This window comes from Crotalus tigris, unplaced genomic scaffold (genome assembly GCF_016545835.1).
Source record: "Crotalus tigris isolate CLP2741 ecotype Arizona unplaced genomic scaffold, ASM1654583v1 scf7180000024426.592134, whole genome shotgun sequence".
Classification (NCBI taxonomy): Eukaryota; Metazoa; Chordata; class Lepidosauria; order Squamata; family Viperidae; genus Crotalus; species Crotalus tigris.
The window spans coordinates 137,511-153,643 of record NW_024100593.1 but is presented as its reverse complement, the minus strand read 5'-3'; the positions used below and the strand labels follow the sequence as shown (position 1 = coordinate 153,643).

At 50.8% G+C, this 16,133-nt stretch overlaps 1 protein-coding gene across 1 annotated transcript; it reads right to left on the bottom strand.

The window, feature by feature from the left end:
* Positions 1–3,398: 3,398 nt before the first annotated feature.
* LOC120302151 (forkhead box protein H1-like) lies at positions 3,399–12,515 on the bottom strand. Its single transcript, XM_039330150.1, has 3 exons — positions 12,255–12,515; positions 5,710–5,814; positions 3,399–4,352 (listed from the first exon to the last, which is right to left on the bottom strand). The coding sequence occupies exons 1-3, from the start codon at positions 12,513–12,515 to the stop codon at positions 3,399–3,401; spliced, it is 1,320 nt and encodes a 439-aa protein (XP_039186084.1).
* Positions 12,516–16,133: the final 3,618 nt, after the last annotated feature.

The window sequence follows — 16,133 nt, the reverse complement described above, 5'->3', positions numbered from 1 at the left end:
GACAATTTTAAGGCAGGTGGACTTCAACTCCCAGAATTCCACAGCCAGCATTGCTGGCTGTGGAATTCTGGGAGTTGAAGTCCACCTGCCTTAAAATTGTCAAGGTTGAGAAACACTGTTTTAGAGAGTCGTTGAGGCCACTTGGAGGTTTACCTGTGTCCTCAGGGTCATTTGAATGGTGCAAACATGGGAGTGGAACACAATCCTTTCAGCAATTCCAAGGAGGCTCCCCATCCATTTGCATCACTCAGGTGACCCTGAGGACACAGATAAACCTTCCAAGTGGCCTCAACGGCTCTCTAAAAGAAGGCAAATGACCAGTTGTTTGTTTTTCTTTGAAGATGTTTTGCTTCTCATCCCAGAAGCTTCTTCAGCTCTGACTGGATGATGGGGAATGGGAGGATTTATACTCCTTGCAGACAGCCGGTCATTTGCCTCCTTTTAGAGAGTCGTTGAGGCCACTTGGAGGTTGACCTGTGTCCTCAGGGTCACCAGAGCATTGCAAAGAGGCCATCTATGTCAAAACTGAATGCCCCTCCCTCAACAGAGGGGGAGGGATAGGACCTCATCTATCTCCAGTCTACACACAATCCTTTCAGCAGTTCCAACAAGGCTCCACACCCATTTGCACCACTCAGATGACAAACCTCCAAGTGGCCTCAACGATTTTCTGATGCAAATGACCAGCTGTCTGCAAAGAATGTAAATCCTTCCATTCTCCACCATCCAGTCAGAGCTGAAGAAGGTCTTCAAACAAAAAATAAGAAAGTCCAGTTGCTTCCTGAAAAAGCACCTTTGTGATAACCGTGACCTGGACGATGGAGAATCTCCAGGGACATTTGCAAAGCAGCAGTGTCACATGTGGGAAATATCTGGCACTGACAACAGCCGGTGCATTTTGCTCCAGTTGGAAGATTCCCGTTAATTTTTTTCTCCTCTGAATGTTGAAGCTCTGCAGGGATAATGTGGAGGACCAAAGCCCCCAGCCGCCTCTGGTCCATTTCAACCCAGTAGTGGGATTCAAACAGGTGAACAACCAGTTCTCTGCATGGATGCTACTTCCGGAAGTCCATTCTGGGCCTGGGCAATAAAAAATTTAGCTGCCGGTTCTGCCGAAGTGGGGCGAACCGGCTGAATCCCACCACTGCTTCAACATCCAGGAAGGAGTCCAAAGGGGAGGGTTATATAATAATAATAATAGAGTCGGAAGGGACCTTGGAGGTCATCTTGTCCAACCCCCTGCTCAGGCAGGAAACCCTAGACCATTTCACACAAAGGGCTGTCCAGATTGCTTGTGAACCTGGTCTAGCAGGTTCCCCTCCTCTCCTTTGTTACGGAAGATGCCATCTCCTCAAAAAAGTTAAGATGGTTCTGCCAAAGGGGATTATTCTAAAAGGCAACTGGACTTTCTTGGTTGTTTGTTTTTTTCCCCTTGAAAACATTTACTTTCTCACCTAAGAAGCTTCTCCAGTTCTCTGGGTACCATCAACTAGGGAGGGTCAGCCGGCAGGACCCTGAAGGAGTCCTTGCCAACATCCTTTCCCCTGAGATCAGATTAGCCCTCTCCCTGTTGGCCTTTTGTAAAGCCTGGAAAACTTGACTTTATGGGGTCCTGGGCATGAGTTAGGGCAAGGGTAGGCAACCTTGCCTCTTTTATGACTGGTGGACTTCAACTCCCAGAATTCCTGAGCCAGCCACCCTGAGGGGAAAGGGAGAGGTTTCCAAGCTGAGCCGTGCTGGCTCAGGAATTCTGGGAGTTGAAGTCCACCAGTCATAAAAGAGCCAAGGTTCCCCACCCCTGGTCTAGGGCAGGGGTAGGCAACCTGGGCTCTTTTATGACTCGTGGACTTCAATTCCCAGAATTCCTGAGCCAGCCATGCTGAGGGGAAAGGGAGAGGTTTCCAAGCTGAGCCGTGCTAGCTCAGGAATTCTGGGAGTTGAAGTCCACGAGTCATAAAAGAGCCAAGATTCCCCACCCCTGGTCTAGGGCAAGGGTAGGCAACCTTGGCTCTTTTATGACTTGTGGACTTCAACTCCCAGAATTCCTGAGCCAGCCTGCCTGTGAGGGGCAAGGGAAGGTTTCCAAGCTGAGCCATGCTGCTCAGGAATTCTGATTTAAAGTCCACCAGTCATAAAAGAGCCAAGTTTGAAGACTCCCTTGACCTGAAATCTCACAACAAAATGGGAGGTTGGCTGAGGAATTCTGGGGAGTTGAAGTCCCAACCAGTCATAAAGAGCCAAGTTCCCCCACCTCTGGTCTAGGGGCAGGTAGGCAACTCTGGCTCTTTTATGACTCGTGACTTCCAATTCCCAGAATGCCTGAGGCGGAGCATGCTGAGGGGGGAAGAGGAGAGGCTTCCAAGTTGAGCTATGCTGGCTGAGGAATTCTGGGAGTTGAATGTGTCCACGAGTTCATAAAAGTCATGCCAAGATTTCCCACACCCTGGTCTAGGGCAGGGGTAGGCAACCTTGGCTCTTTTATGACTCGTGGACTTCAACTCCCAGAATTCCTGAGCCAGCCGTGCTGAGGGGAAAGGGAGAAGTTTCCAAGCTGAGCAATGCTGGCTCAGGAATTCTGGGCGTTGAAGTCCACAAGTCATAAAAGAGCCAAGGTTGCCTCCCCCTGCCCTAGACCATTCCAGACAAATGACTGTCTGTCTCTTCTTAAAAACCTCCAGTGATGGAGCACCCACAACTTCTGGAGGCAAGCCATTCCACTGAATACAGACTAACAGAGTTGGAAGGGACCTTGAAGGTCCTCTAGTCCAACCCCTGCTCAAGCAGGAGTAAAGACCCTATACTAGGGGTGTTGAAGCTTGGGAACTTTAAGACTTGTGGACTTCAACTCCCAGAATTCCCCAGCTATGCTGGCTCAGGAATTCTGGGAGTTGAAGTCCACGAGTCATAAAAGAGCCAAGGTGGCCTACCCTTGGGTTAGGTTAGGGCGTCTCCTGGTCATGGGGATGATAGGTTAAACTAGGGCTGTCCAATCTTTGCCACTTTAAGACCCGGTGGGCTTCAACTCCCAGAAGTCACTTCTCGCAACTGAAGAAGCATCTTGGATGAAAAGTGCAATGATTTCAAAGGGAAAAAAAAAACCCCAAGAAAGTCCACTTGCCTTTTGGGGGGAAAAAGCACCTTTGGGACAACCCCGGCCTGCATGATGGAGAATCTCCACAAATGATAAGATGGTTCCTAATGGAGAGCTGGAAGTTGCTGTCCTGAGGGAGTAGAGCAGGAACATCTGGATGGTTGGGTTTGATAGAGGACTACTGGGTTGTCCTGTGGAGTTACTGGGAGCAGAAAGGCTGAGAAGGACATGGAGGAGGTCATCCCTGGCCAAAAAGCCTTGACTGCTGTGTCTGGCCAGCCATCCACCCCCTGGCCAAAGGCTGTCCTCAGGAGGTGTCATAGTGGGTCAAGACTGAGCTGCGGGGAGGAGGGCTGGTCTGGGGGAAGGCCGGGTGGACGAGGTCCAGGGGACGGCTCATCCAGGCATCAAACACCGTCTTGTTGGGAGGCATGCCTTCGTCCAGGCCCAAGTCCAGCCCGAAGGCTGGACTCGAGGTGGACTGCGGCACCAGCTCCCAGCATGCTGGGTGTGCAAAAGCCATGGGGCTGTAGGGGGGGAAGGCAGGGTTGGGGGCAAAAGGGGAGTAGGGCAGTGTGTGGCTCTGGGGTGCCACCATCACATTGGGAGCCACACATGGGGTGTAGGAAGTGGGCAGCTGCTCCCAGAAGGGGGCAGCGGGAGGCGGCGTCCCCTCCCTGGAGTCGGAGTCGCTGGTCTCAGGGGCCGGGTGGACGATTCTGGGACGCTTGGCCAAAATCGAGGTGCTGGCCCCCTTTTGGGGCTCGTCATTGGGGGACAAGGAGCTGAGGGAGGCAGGGCTGCTGGAGGACGAGAGGGAGCGGAGCATGGGCAGGGGGCACGGGGGCCGGCAGGGGTGGACTGGGGCCCCAGAGGAGACCCGGAAGATGGGGACCGTGCCCCAGACTTTGGAGGCAGCTGGGGGGCTCTGAGGCGGCCCACTTTCGGCCTTGGCTTTTCCCGAGAGGCCCACGCCCTGGAAATCGTGGAGCAAGGTGTCAATGCTGAAGGGGCTGCTCTGACGGCCCCCTTCGCCGCTTGGAAACCCACTCCCCTCCGGGGTGGGCCCGCTGAGAGGAGGCTGGGGGGCTTTGAAAGCCCAGCCGTGGAACACGTAGGGAGCCAGGTCGACCATGAAGGTCTGCTCCTCTCGACGGGAGATGGCCGTGTTCTGGAGCTTCAGAGCTTCCGGTGGGATGAGCTGCACGTCCACGGTCCAGAAATTTCCCTTGGCCTTGGGCTTGGTGGGGTCCTTCAATATCTGCAAGACAGGAAAGGGAGACGGGCGCAGGTGGGTCTTCTGAAGGCCTGTCCCAGAAGGAGATCTTCCTTCCGAGTCCATGGGTGCATTGTGGTGGTTTGGTGGCCAAGATCTCCTGACCACCATCCCCAACGTGGCCTGTTGGGGAGGAAAATGTAAGGGGCAGCTGGGACTGGTGGGTGTGAGCAAACCTAGACCTGGTAGAGGTGGGAGGAGGCTCCTGGAGGCCACCTGGCACTTCCCAGTGCCTCATCGCCGAACTGGGAGCTGAGGAGATGCTGGCTCATTTATTTACATACAGACATAACACAGAACATTCAGGGACCTTTGTTGGGCTGGCTTGGTTGAGCTGTGCTGGCTGGGGAATTCTGGGAATTGAAGTCCACGAGTCTTAAAGTTGCCATGGCTGGACCCCCCCCCCTGGCCTACAAGCTATATCTGAGAGGGACTCTCCTGCCCATCGATTGGAAAATGCCCCAGTTCTAAGGGCTTTGCTGAAACAGGGAGTGAAGGGGTCACACAAATCTCTGGGAATGGTGTCTTCCACTGTGGAGACGTTTCATGACCCAACTAGAGAACATCATCAGTAGTAGAAGGGACGGGGGGATTACAGAGAGGAGGAGGAGGAGTGTGGGGCCCTTGGTGCTCTCTGAGCTGGGTTGTTTTCCTGCAGATGTTTCATGACCCAACTAGGGAACATCATCAGTGGTAGAAGGTGCAAACCCGTTCTCTTCTAGCACTGATGAGGTTCCCTAGTTGGGTCATGAAGCATCTTCAAGAAAACAACCCAGCTGAGAGAGCACCAAGGGCGCCACTGTTCTCCTCCACCTCCAAATTTCTTTCCCTTCTAGCTCTGATGACGTTGTTGAGTTGGGTCATGAAACGTCTGCAAGAAAATAACCAAGACACAGAATACCAAGGACCCTCATTTCAACCCTGAGCTGCAAAGATTCTCTTCTATAGATGTTCCACTCTGTTGGGTTGAATGGATTTGATCCTTCATCTTCAGAAGACGCCCGGACCGATCCACCCTGTGCCTGGTCTTCCAAGATCAGCTCTGTAGCTGATCCAGGCCCATCTCATGGAGCAGGGGTCTTCAAACTTGGCTACTGTAAGACTTGTGGACTTCAACTCCCAGAATTCCTCAGCCAAGTTTAAAGACCCCTGTCTTGAAGGAAGGCTACGATTTCTGATAGCCCAGGAAGGGACTGAAGGCATCTTTTGCATGCAAAAGTCTGCTTGCCGATCATCCAGAAGACAAGACCCAGAGACGGGATCTATCCGGAAGGGGAGATTTGGCCCAGCACAATAAATCAGGGGAAGGGGGGAGACAGCAGCCCTGCCGGGGCCCTCTCACCTTCTGGAAGCAGTCGTTGGCGGAGAGATTGTGCCTGATGGAGTCCTTCCAGCCTTGGTAGCCTTCCTTGAAGAAGGGGAAGAGGTTGCTGATCTCCTTGATGATCTGAAAGGCAGGAGAAGGAAAGGGGGGGATGGGCTGGGCTGCAGACCGACTGGGGGTGGGGGGGTCTTCCCTTCTGGGAGGGGGGAGTAGAGGAGTCTGTTGCGGTTGTCCATTCTCATTGGGGTTGGGAGCTGAGCCAGTTGTCCCCTTGTGGAGAAGTGATGTCTCCCACTAACTAACAGGACTTTTGCTCAAGAAGAGTTGTGTTATTTATTTATTTTTAAAAATCAATCAATCAATCTCTGTCTGTGTCTGTCTGTCTTTCTATCATCTAAATATCATCTCTATCTATATCTCTCATCTATCTTTCATCTATCTATGTATGTATCTATGTAGCTATCTCTATCATCTATCTATCTTCTATGTATGTATGTATGTATGTATGTATGTATCTATGTCTGTCTATCATTTATCATCTATATCTGTCTGTCTGTCTGTATCATCTATCTATGTATCTATGTATATCTATCTATCTATATCTATCATCTATCTATATCTATCTATCTATCTATCTATCTATCTATCTATCTATCTATCTATTTATGTCTATCTCTGTCTACCATCTATCTATCTATGTCTATGTCTATCTGTCTGTCTCTATCATCCATCCACCCACCCATCCATCCATCCATCCATCCATCCATCTATCTATCTATCTATCTATCTATCTATCTATCTGCTTAACTCATTCTTTGCATCAGTCTTCACACAAAAAAAAATTATAGCCCAACACACCCAAAAAATCCCCACTGCAACAGACATACTAGAAACAAAAATTAAAATAAGCAAGAAAATGGAAAGGGAACACCTATCTGACCCTGACGAATATAAATCACAGGGACCCGACAGATTCCATCCCAGAGTTCTGAAGGAGCTGGCAGATGTTCTCTCAGAACCGTTGCACCACCTCTTTCACAACTCCTGGAGCACGGGGGGGAGGGACCCCTGCCATTGTCCCCAAAAGAGATCTGGGGGTGTCAGCTGAACAGCAAACCATAGTCTGAGCGGGGGGGGGGGGCTCTTCTGGGCAAAGAAGCCACAGCTGCAAATACAGAGAGTCCTCAACTTATCACCCCACGGAGTCAAAATTTATGTCGGTAAGTGAGAGGGTTGTTAAGTGAGCTTTGCCTCATTTTGCAGCCTTTCTTGGCACAGTGAATGTCTGTGATTGCCCAACTCAGTGACAGGGTCATTAAATGAGTCCAGCTTCCCCCCCCCCCGGTTGACTTTGCTGTTCAGAAGGTCGCAACGGGATCACGTGACCTCCCCCGGGGATGCTGCGACCGTCATGAATACGAGTCAGTGGCCAGGTGTCTGACTTTTGATCATGTGACCCTGGGGAGGCTGCCACGGTCGTAAGTGTGAAAAACGGTCGTAGGTCAGTTTTTTCAGTGCTTTGTAACTTCGGTCACTAAATGAACAGTTGTAGGTTAAGGACTACCTATGGTTGAAAACACAGCTCAGAAAGTAAAATAATAGTAGTAGTAGCAGTAGCAGTAGCAATAATAATAATAATAATAATAATAATAATAATAATAATAATAATAAAGCGAGGAGGAAAGAAGAGAGAATTTGACCCTAACCTTGCATGTTCCTGCTGGAATTTCTCAGGATAATCCTGGAGGGAGGGGGAGGCAGAAAGATCCAAGGAGCGTCTTTATTTATTTTGTTTTGTTTGTTTTATTATTTTATTTTATTTTATTTTATTTCTTCATTTCATTTCTTCATTTCATTTCTTCATTTTATTTTATTTTATTATTTTATTTTATTTATTATGCCACCCACCCAGAGCTGCTTGTTTGCAAGATGGCTGACATATAAATTTAATTTTAAAAATTAAAAAAGAAAGAAAAGTGCTCAGATGTCCTTGAAGTTGGGGGACCTTTTATTGGGGGGGAGGGAGAGACATCTTGGGACTGAGGATGGGGTGAGAGGCGCCCCCCTCCCCTGCATTTGGGATCCTGGCTGGATCATCAAAGGAGGCATCGCTTAACACCTTTTGCGGACCTTCCTCTGGCTCTTCTGCATTTTTTGGGGGGGGGGGGTGAGACTGAATGGGCAGTCAGGCCAAATCTCCCCCCCCATGCCCTGGTCCTAGTCAGCTCTGTTGACCCCTTAGGCCTTGTCTATTCATCTCTCTCTCTCCCCCCCCCCTATCTATCATCTACGGTATCTATCTATCTATCTATCTATCTATCTATCTATCTATCTATCTATCTATCTATCTATCTATCTATCTATCTATCTATCTGTCATATTTATCCATCTACCATCTCTCTCTCTCTCTCCCCCTCTATCATCTACGGTATCTATCTGTCTGTCTGTCTACCTACCTACCTACTTATCTATCTTTAATCTATCTATCTATCTATCTATCTATCTATCTATCTATCTATCTATCTATCTATCTATCTCTGCCATATTTATCCATCTATCCTCTCTCTCTCTCCCTCTCTATCATCTATGGTATCTATCTGTCTGTCTGTCTGTCTGCCTACCTACCTACTTATCTATCTTTAATCTTTGTATCATCTATCTATCTATCTATCTATCTATCTATCTATCTATCTATCTATCTATCTATCTATCAATATCCTTGTATCTGTCTGTCTGTCTGTCTGTCTGTCTGTCTGTCTCTATCTATCTATCTATCTATCTATCTATCTATCTATCTATCTATCTATCTCTGCCATATTTATCCATCTATCCTCTCTCTCTCTCTCTCCCTCTCTCTATCATCTACGGTATCTATCTGTCTGTCTGTCTACCTACCTACCTACCTATCATCTCTCTCTCTCTCCCTTCATCTATCATCTATGGTATCTATCTGTCTGTCTGTCTGTCTGTCTACCTACCTACCTACCTACCCATCCATCCATCCTCTCTCTCTCTCATCTGTCATCTATCTATCTATCTATCTATCTATCTATCTATCTATCTATCTATCTATCTATCTATCTATCTCTAGTTTATTGGCTGCCTCTCTTACCGCAGGGTAACTGCGAATGGCTTACAATATTAAAACCTTAGGAATATCTTAAAAAACATTTTTTTCTGGCAAAGGAGCCAAAGGATGCCAGGGAAACCAGCAAGAGGGACAGGCAACCCTCTCCCCTTTGCCTCCCCCCAGGATGGCTCTAAGCCCCCACCTGGCCTGGCCTACCTCTGACCTGGATGAGGATTTACCCCCCCCCCATCCCATCCAAGATCAGAGGCAGCTCAGGTGGTAATAGTTGGGGAGAAGCTGGCAGCTCCTGGCAGGGATGGATAGCCCTTATCAGACTGGCCTGCAGCCCCCTCCCCACCCACCCCCTCCCTCTCTGCTCCTTTCAGCCAGGCCAGGAGGGCTGTGATGTGGTTGCTTCAGGGGGGGGGGGCAGGTAACACCTTCCCAGCTTCAGGCTTTGGCCAATATGCAAACTTCCCATTTGTTCAGCCAAGGGTGCCTCCTCCCCTCCCCCTGCCCCCTCAGGCATTGGGGTCTTTCTGCATATGCAAAATCCCTTTAAATACACTTAGCCCCTGTCTTCCCCCCCCCCCACTTCCACAACAACTGTCTGCATTCTTCCTTGCCTTCTTTATTTCTGAGAAAGCCCACCAGGACCTTGGACTTCTCCGGAATCCCCAACTTGAAGGCATCTTCCAGACTTTGAAAACCCTCAATCCTGGGCAGAGTTTTCAAACAGACTTGACAGATGGAAGTGGTTTTGCCAGGATTTATTGCTTTCTTTTTTCTTTCTTCTTCCCTTTTATTAATCCAAAGGTGCATTTCGAAAGAGGGCAAAGAAGAACAACTAAGATGATGAAGGGCTTGGAGACAAAAACGTACGAAGAACCGAACGCTTGCAGGAACTGGGCATGTCTAGTTTAATGAAAAGAGGGATTCGGGGTGACAGGATAGCAGTGTTCTAATATTTGAGGGGCTGCCCCAAAGAAGAGGAGGGGGTCAAGGTATCCTCCAAAGCCCTGAAGGCAGAACGAGAAGCCACGGATGGAAATGGATCAAGGAGAGAAGCAACCTGGAGTGAAGGAGAACTTTCCTGATAGTAAGAACAATCAGTGGAAAGGAAGTTGCCTTCAGAAATTGTGGGTGCTCCATCCCTGGAGGTTTTTAAGAAGAGATGTCTGAAATGATCTAGGGCAGTGGTTCTCCACCTCTGGGTCGCGACCCCATTCGGGGTCGAACGACCATTTCACGGGGGTTGCCAAACAACGCAGTCCGCCATTCCCCCCCCCCCCTTTTCCTTAGCTGTGCTACTCCCTTTTATTCTATAGCAATAGAATAGACTCTCTTGAATAGAGTCCAATTCTATTGGCTTTCAAAAGCCAATAGGAATTGTCCAGGCTGTCTCTGCCCTGCTGAGCCCGCCAAAAGTCCCATTCTGCAAACGGTGCTGCACCCGTTGAGTAGTCCTCGACTTACGACCGGTTGAGTAGTCCTCGACTTACGACCGGTTGAGTAGTCCTCGACTTACGACCGGTTGAGTAGTCCTTGACTTACGACCGGTTGGGGGTCGCGGCATTAAAAAGGTTGAGAACCACTGCTATAGGGTCTCTTGCTTTCAGCAGGGGGGTTGGACTAGAAGACCTCCAAGGTCCCTTTCAACTCTTGTTATTCTGTTCTCTTCAAAGGCAACATTTCCTTAGGGTTTTTTTTTTTCCTCCCTTGAAAAATGTTTCACTTTTCCTCCCAGAAAGCTGAAACCCTTTTCGAGGGAAAAAGGTAAGAAAGCCCAGGTGCCTTTTCAAAAAGCATTTTTGGGACAAACAGATGGTAGAGAATCTGCATAGACATTTAGCCTTCTATTCACATTTGATAGCTGGCCGAGGCGCTCCCAGACACCTCCTGATTAACATCCGGAGGACTAAGAACCGCTTAACAAAGAGATCAGCCGGGATCAGCCTGGAGTTGCCACCTACAATAAATCTTTCAAGCGGTTAGATCCCTCCAGACTCAGAGAAGTTGTGTTACCTGCCTAGAAATCAAATCAGACTAGCAGAAATGTCTCTTTAAAAAGAGTAAAACATCCCATTCTTTCTGTGTGCAGGTGTTTGTGCCTGTGTGTGTGTATGTGTGTGCGCGCGCACCGCAATAGACAACCAATCCAAAGCCGCTGAGATCAGAAGGCAAAAATAGGAGCTCCATTTCATAACTTCCTGGGCTTGCAGAGGCCCCAAAAGTCTGGGGTAGTAAGACGTAGCTCCTGGCCATCTTTTCTCAGGCACCCTGAGCCCTGATCTCCCCTTGGTCTTCCTTCCTTCCTTCCTTCCTTCCTTCCTTCCTTCCTTCCTTCCTTCCTTCCTTCCTTCCTTCCTTCCTTCCTTTGCTTCCCCTTCTACATCAACCTTCCTTCCCCTTCTACATCTTCCTTCCTTCCCTCCTTCCTTCCTTCCTTCCCCTTCTGCATCAACCTCCCTTCCCCTTCTACATCTTCCTTCCTTCCTTCCCTCCTTCCCTCCCTCCTTCCTTCCTTTCTTCCTTCCTACCAAATCTTTTTGATATGTCCACCCAGGGCAGGTCCATCTTTTGATGTCCTGCCTTAAATTGAAAACAGCCATTTTGGAGCCCGAGTAGCCAATACACACCTACACAGAGAGACCCACACCCACACAGCGCATACACCTAGAGAAAGAGAGAGGAATGTCGCAGTTCTTCCTAGTTCAGTTTGCGCCTTTATTAGCAAATTTCAGGATCAAGCATGTCCCTGTTGGGTGGCTGGCCTTTCCCCCCTCCCCAAATTGCAGAAAGAAGGCCAACAAACTGGACCCCTAGGGAGGGGGCTTTGGGGCAAATGCAGCCCCACTGGGCACTCTCCCACCAGACTGGCTTCAGAAGGGCAAGGCTGAGGCTAGTGAGTGCAGCAGGGTCTCTGAGTATTGGGGGGGGGGGCTGGAATAAAACTCTTGGGAACAGAGACACCCATTAGATGCAGAAGCCCCCCCCCCTGACTTTTGGTGTCTTCCAGCTGAACAGGAGGGGCTGGTGAGGGAGGCTTTGATAATGCTCAGATAAGAACCGAGGATTAAATTTAGATAATGGATTAAGCCAGGATTAGCTCTAGATTATCTCCCTGATAAGGAGGGGGGGCGCTTTTCCCTTCCTGAATTCTGTCCTGTGTTATTTGGGGTGGGGAGGCAGGTCAGGCCCATTATAAACTGCCCTTCCTCTCCCCACGGAAGCTGTGCCAGCCCTGCTGGAAGCTCTCCATGATCTCCTGCAGGCCGGGCTTGTCCACTGCTCCTGCCCGGGGAGGCTCTATCATTGCCGCCTCCCATCCGGGCGGGCTGCCTCTTGGCCTCCCCCAGGCTCCCCTCTCTGAAGGGCCTTGGACAAGGGGGCACCCAGAGCCCCTGCAGAGGGGGGGGACTCCAGGCACTGAGTCCCCCCTCCCTGCTCCCTCCAAGCCCCAGCCAGCCCCCTCCTGCTCCTCTGGCCTTACCTGGGACAAGGTGAGCTTCCGTTCTGGGGATGCCTGGATGACCAAGGCGATCATCGCCAAATAAGTGTAGGGGGGCTTGGGGTGCCGGTGGTACTTTTTCTTCTTCTTCCTCCCTCTCCTGCCCAAGGGGCCCTCCTCGCCCGGCCCCTCGTCCCCTCCCTCGTCCGCCTCAACCCCTTCAGGGTCCAGTTGAGGAACCTGGATCCTGTGATCCAGGCTGCCCTCCCCAGGCCCAGAAGGAGGAGGGGGCCAGGTGGCCATGGCTGGGGGGAGCCCCAGCCGCTGGGCTCTGAGGCCGAATCTCTGCTGCTGCTGCTGCTGCTGCTGCTGAGAACCTGGGGAGGGGGGAGGGGGGAGGGGGGAAGAGTCAGGGGCTGGGCATCCCGGCCTTTCTCATGCGGATGATGATGGGCTCCCCGCCACTGGAGCCCCTGGGGCAGAGGGAGGAGGGGCGGGCTGGGAATGGGGAAAGGGCCACTTAGGGGTGGGCTCAGCCCTCTCCTCCTCCTCCTCCTCCTCCTCCTCCCCCTCCTTCCTCCCCCTCCTCCTCATCTTGGGCACAAAAAGGCCATTTTTGCCATTTTTCTCTGCCCTGGAAGGGTCCAGAAGGCCCCCAGGAGAAGGGTCTGCCCGGCCAGGCTGTGGGTCCTTGTGGATCTCAAGCAAACTTCCTTTCATCTGAACTTGGACTGGTCATCTTCCTGCACAACAGCCGAGTCTCAGCACACTTTCTGCTGGCAGCTGCAGCTTGGGCTCTCCCCATGATGATGATGATGATGAGGGCGGAATAACAGAGTTGGAAGGGACCTTGGAGGTCTTCTAGCCCAACCCCTGGCTGCCGCCCAAGGGAAATTTTGGAGGGCTTTGCAAGGAAGAGACGCCAAAGCAATGCCACCGTCCACATGGGCAGAGGCTCCAGATCCTGGTCTGGCAAGCTGGGGTCCCTGAGACAGGAACCCCCCCTGCCCCTCCCCGTGCCAGGGGGAGGCAACAAGGAGAAGAGGGGGGGTCTCCCTCCCCCCCAGCCAGGCATCACCTCACCCGGGTTCTGGCAGGCCGAGGGAGGGGGCATCGCAGGCGGAGGAGGGGGTGTCCTGGGGCAAATTCTCCAATTTCCCCCCCACTTTTTTTCTGCTCCTTCGGGCCACCTCTGGGCTGCCGCCTCTGGTCCGGCCCTTCCAGATGTGCTGCAAAGGGAACAGCTGCCGGCTGCCCTGGAAGTTTTCAGCTTGGGGGTCCAGCATTCAAAAGGTCCTCTCAGGGCTGCTCGCTCACCCCACAGCCTCCCGCTGGGGTGATTGGCAGGCAGCCCTTGATTAGTGGCCGTTTGTTTAGTGACCGTTTGAAGTTACGACGGCACTGGAAAAAGGGACTTAAGACCGTTTTTCACATTTAACGACCGTCGCGGCCTCCCCTTTTGGTCACGTGATCAAAATTCAGGCGCTTGGCAACCGACTCGTACTTATGACGGTCGCAGCGTCCCCAGGGAGGGGTCACGTCATCCTCTTTTGCGACCTTCTGTCAAGGGGGAAGCCGCATTCGCTTAATGACTGGGTTACGAACTCAGCAACTGCGGTGATTCACTTAACAACCGTAGCAAGAAAGGTCGTAAAATGGGGCAAAACTCACTTAACAAACGTCTCGCTTAACAACAGAAACTTTGGGCTCATTGTGGTCATAGGTTGAGGACTACCCGGAGCCCTTGTTTACGGCTTTGCACAACTGCTGCTGGGTGCTGCTACTTTGTTTTGTAAAGTAGATACGGGGGGTCCTCCACCTACGACCACAGCGGAGTCCAAAATATATATTCCTGAGATAGTTTTTGCCCCAATTTATGACCTTACAATCTTGCCACAGTTGTGAGTCACTGCAATGAATCTGGCTTCCCCCATTGACTTTGCTTGTCAGACTCACAAAAAGGGGATCACGTGACCTGGGGACATTGCAACTGTCGTAAATATGAGTCAGTTGCCAAGCATCTGAATTTCGATCACGGGACCCCGGGGGATGTTGCGACGGTTGTAAGTGTGAAAATTGGTCCGAGTGCTGTTGTAACCTCAAAGGTCACTAAAAGAATGGCTGTAATTTGAGGACCACCTATATCAGGGGTCCCCAACCCCCGGTCCGTGGAGTGGTACCCAGGCCGCGGCATGCCAGCAATCAGGACACGCAAACAAGCAAAGCCCCATCCGCGGGATGCAGGCAGAACACAAAACCACACACCCTCTAGTCCATGGAAAAACCTCTCCACGGAACCGGTCCCTGGTGCCCAAAAGATGGGGGCTTTTGACCTATATAGCAGTTTTGCTGGAAAGTGGAAGTTCTTACTGGTTTTCTGCAAAAGGGCACCACAACGAACCAAGGGTTTGCGTTCATTTAACTACTGGGGTGTTCGTTTTATAACTGTGGTGTTCTCTTAAAGCAGTGGTTCTTAACCTGTGGGTCGGGACCCCATTTGGGGTCGAACGACCATTTCACAGGGGTCGCCAAACAACGTAGTCCGCCATTTTTTCCCCCTTTTCCTTAGCTGTGCTACTCCCTTTTATTCTCTTTATTTATTTATTTATTTATGAGACTTATATACCGCTTTAAGTGCAAGTACTCTCTAAGCGGTGTACACCAATAAGCAATGTATATTTATATTTATACTCTAATTCTATTGGCTTTCCAAAGCCAATAGGAATTGTCCAGGCTGTCTCTGCCCTGCTGAGCCCGCCAAAAGTCCCATTCTGCAAACGGTGCTGCACCAGTTGAGTAGTCCTCGACTTACAACCGGTTGAGTAGTCCTCGACTTACGACCGGTTGGGGGTCGCTGCATTAAAAAGGTTGAGAACCACTGTCTTAAAGACCCATTTTACCCCCATCCACGACATAGACGAGTGCACTGGGCAGACTCTATTATAGTTGTATGTCAGCGGTCCCCAATCGTTCCGGCTTGGGGGGGAGGGGATGGTTTTGTACACATGCACACCGCTTGCCACAAATGGAGCTGTGCACCTGTGCTCGCCTGCCTGCTGTGTACAGAAGTGCAGCTGAACATACACACATGCGTGCTTGCCTGCTGCTTCTGCGGCCTGGTTTTGAATGGGCTGCAGCCTGGGGGTTGGGGAGCCTTGTTGTATGTCAAGGAGTATGTACCCCTTTCCCAAACCCGGGAGCCAGATCCCCCCCAGGGAGGCGCGTATCCGGCAAGGTCAGGAAACATCAACAAAGAATATTGAAAGATTGAAATGAGGTGTCCTTGGTACTCTCTGAGCCTGGCGGGTTTTTTTTGCAGATGTTTCATGACCCAACTAGGTAACATCATCAGTGCTAGAAGGGAGGAGGAGGGGGGAGGAAGGAAGGAAGGAAGGAAGGAAGGAAGGAAGGAAGGAAGGAAGGAAGGAAGGAAGGACGGACTGTGGAGTCCTTGGTACCCTCTGAGCTGGGTGGTTTTCTTGCAGATGTTTCATGACCCAACTAGGGAACAGCATCAGTGCTAGAAGGGAGTGGGGTTTACAGAGAGGAGGAGGAGGAGGAGGAGGAGGAGGAGGAGTGGTGTGGCATTCTTGGTGCTCTCTGAGCCTGGTGGTTTTCTTGCAGACGTCTCATGACCCAACTAGGGAACATCATCAGTGCTTGTGGGATTTGCTGAGAGCACCCAAGAACCCTCATCAGGAAACATGTTTTATTCCCAATACGTAACTCATCTTTGGAATTAGTCACTGCGGGCTGGATCATAACCAAGATTTATTCCTCAGACTACCATGAAGCCAACTCTTTGTTCCTTGAGAAGATCCATTTTGCAGAGCTCGGCCAGGGCTTCCTGCCAGCTCAGACGTCCCCCCTTTGTGACCTCCTCCTGCTCAGAAGCAGATCTGTGGGGAGGGGCGCTTCTAC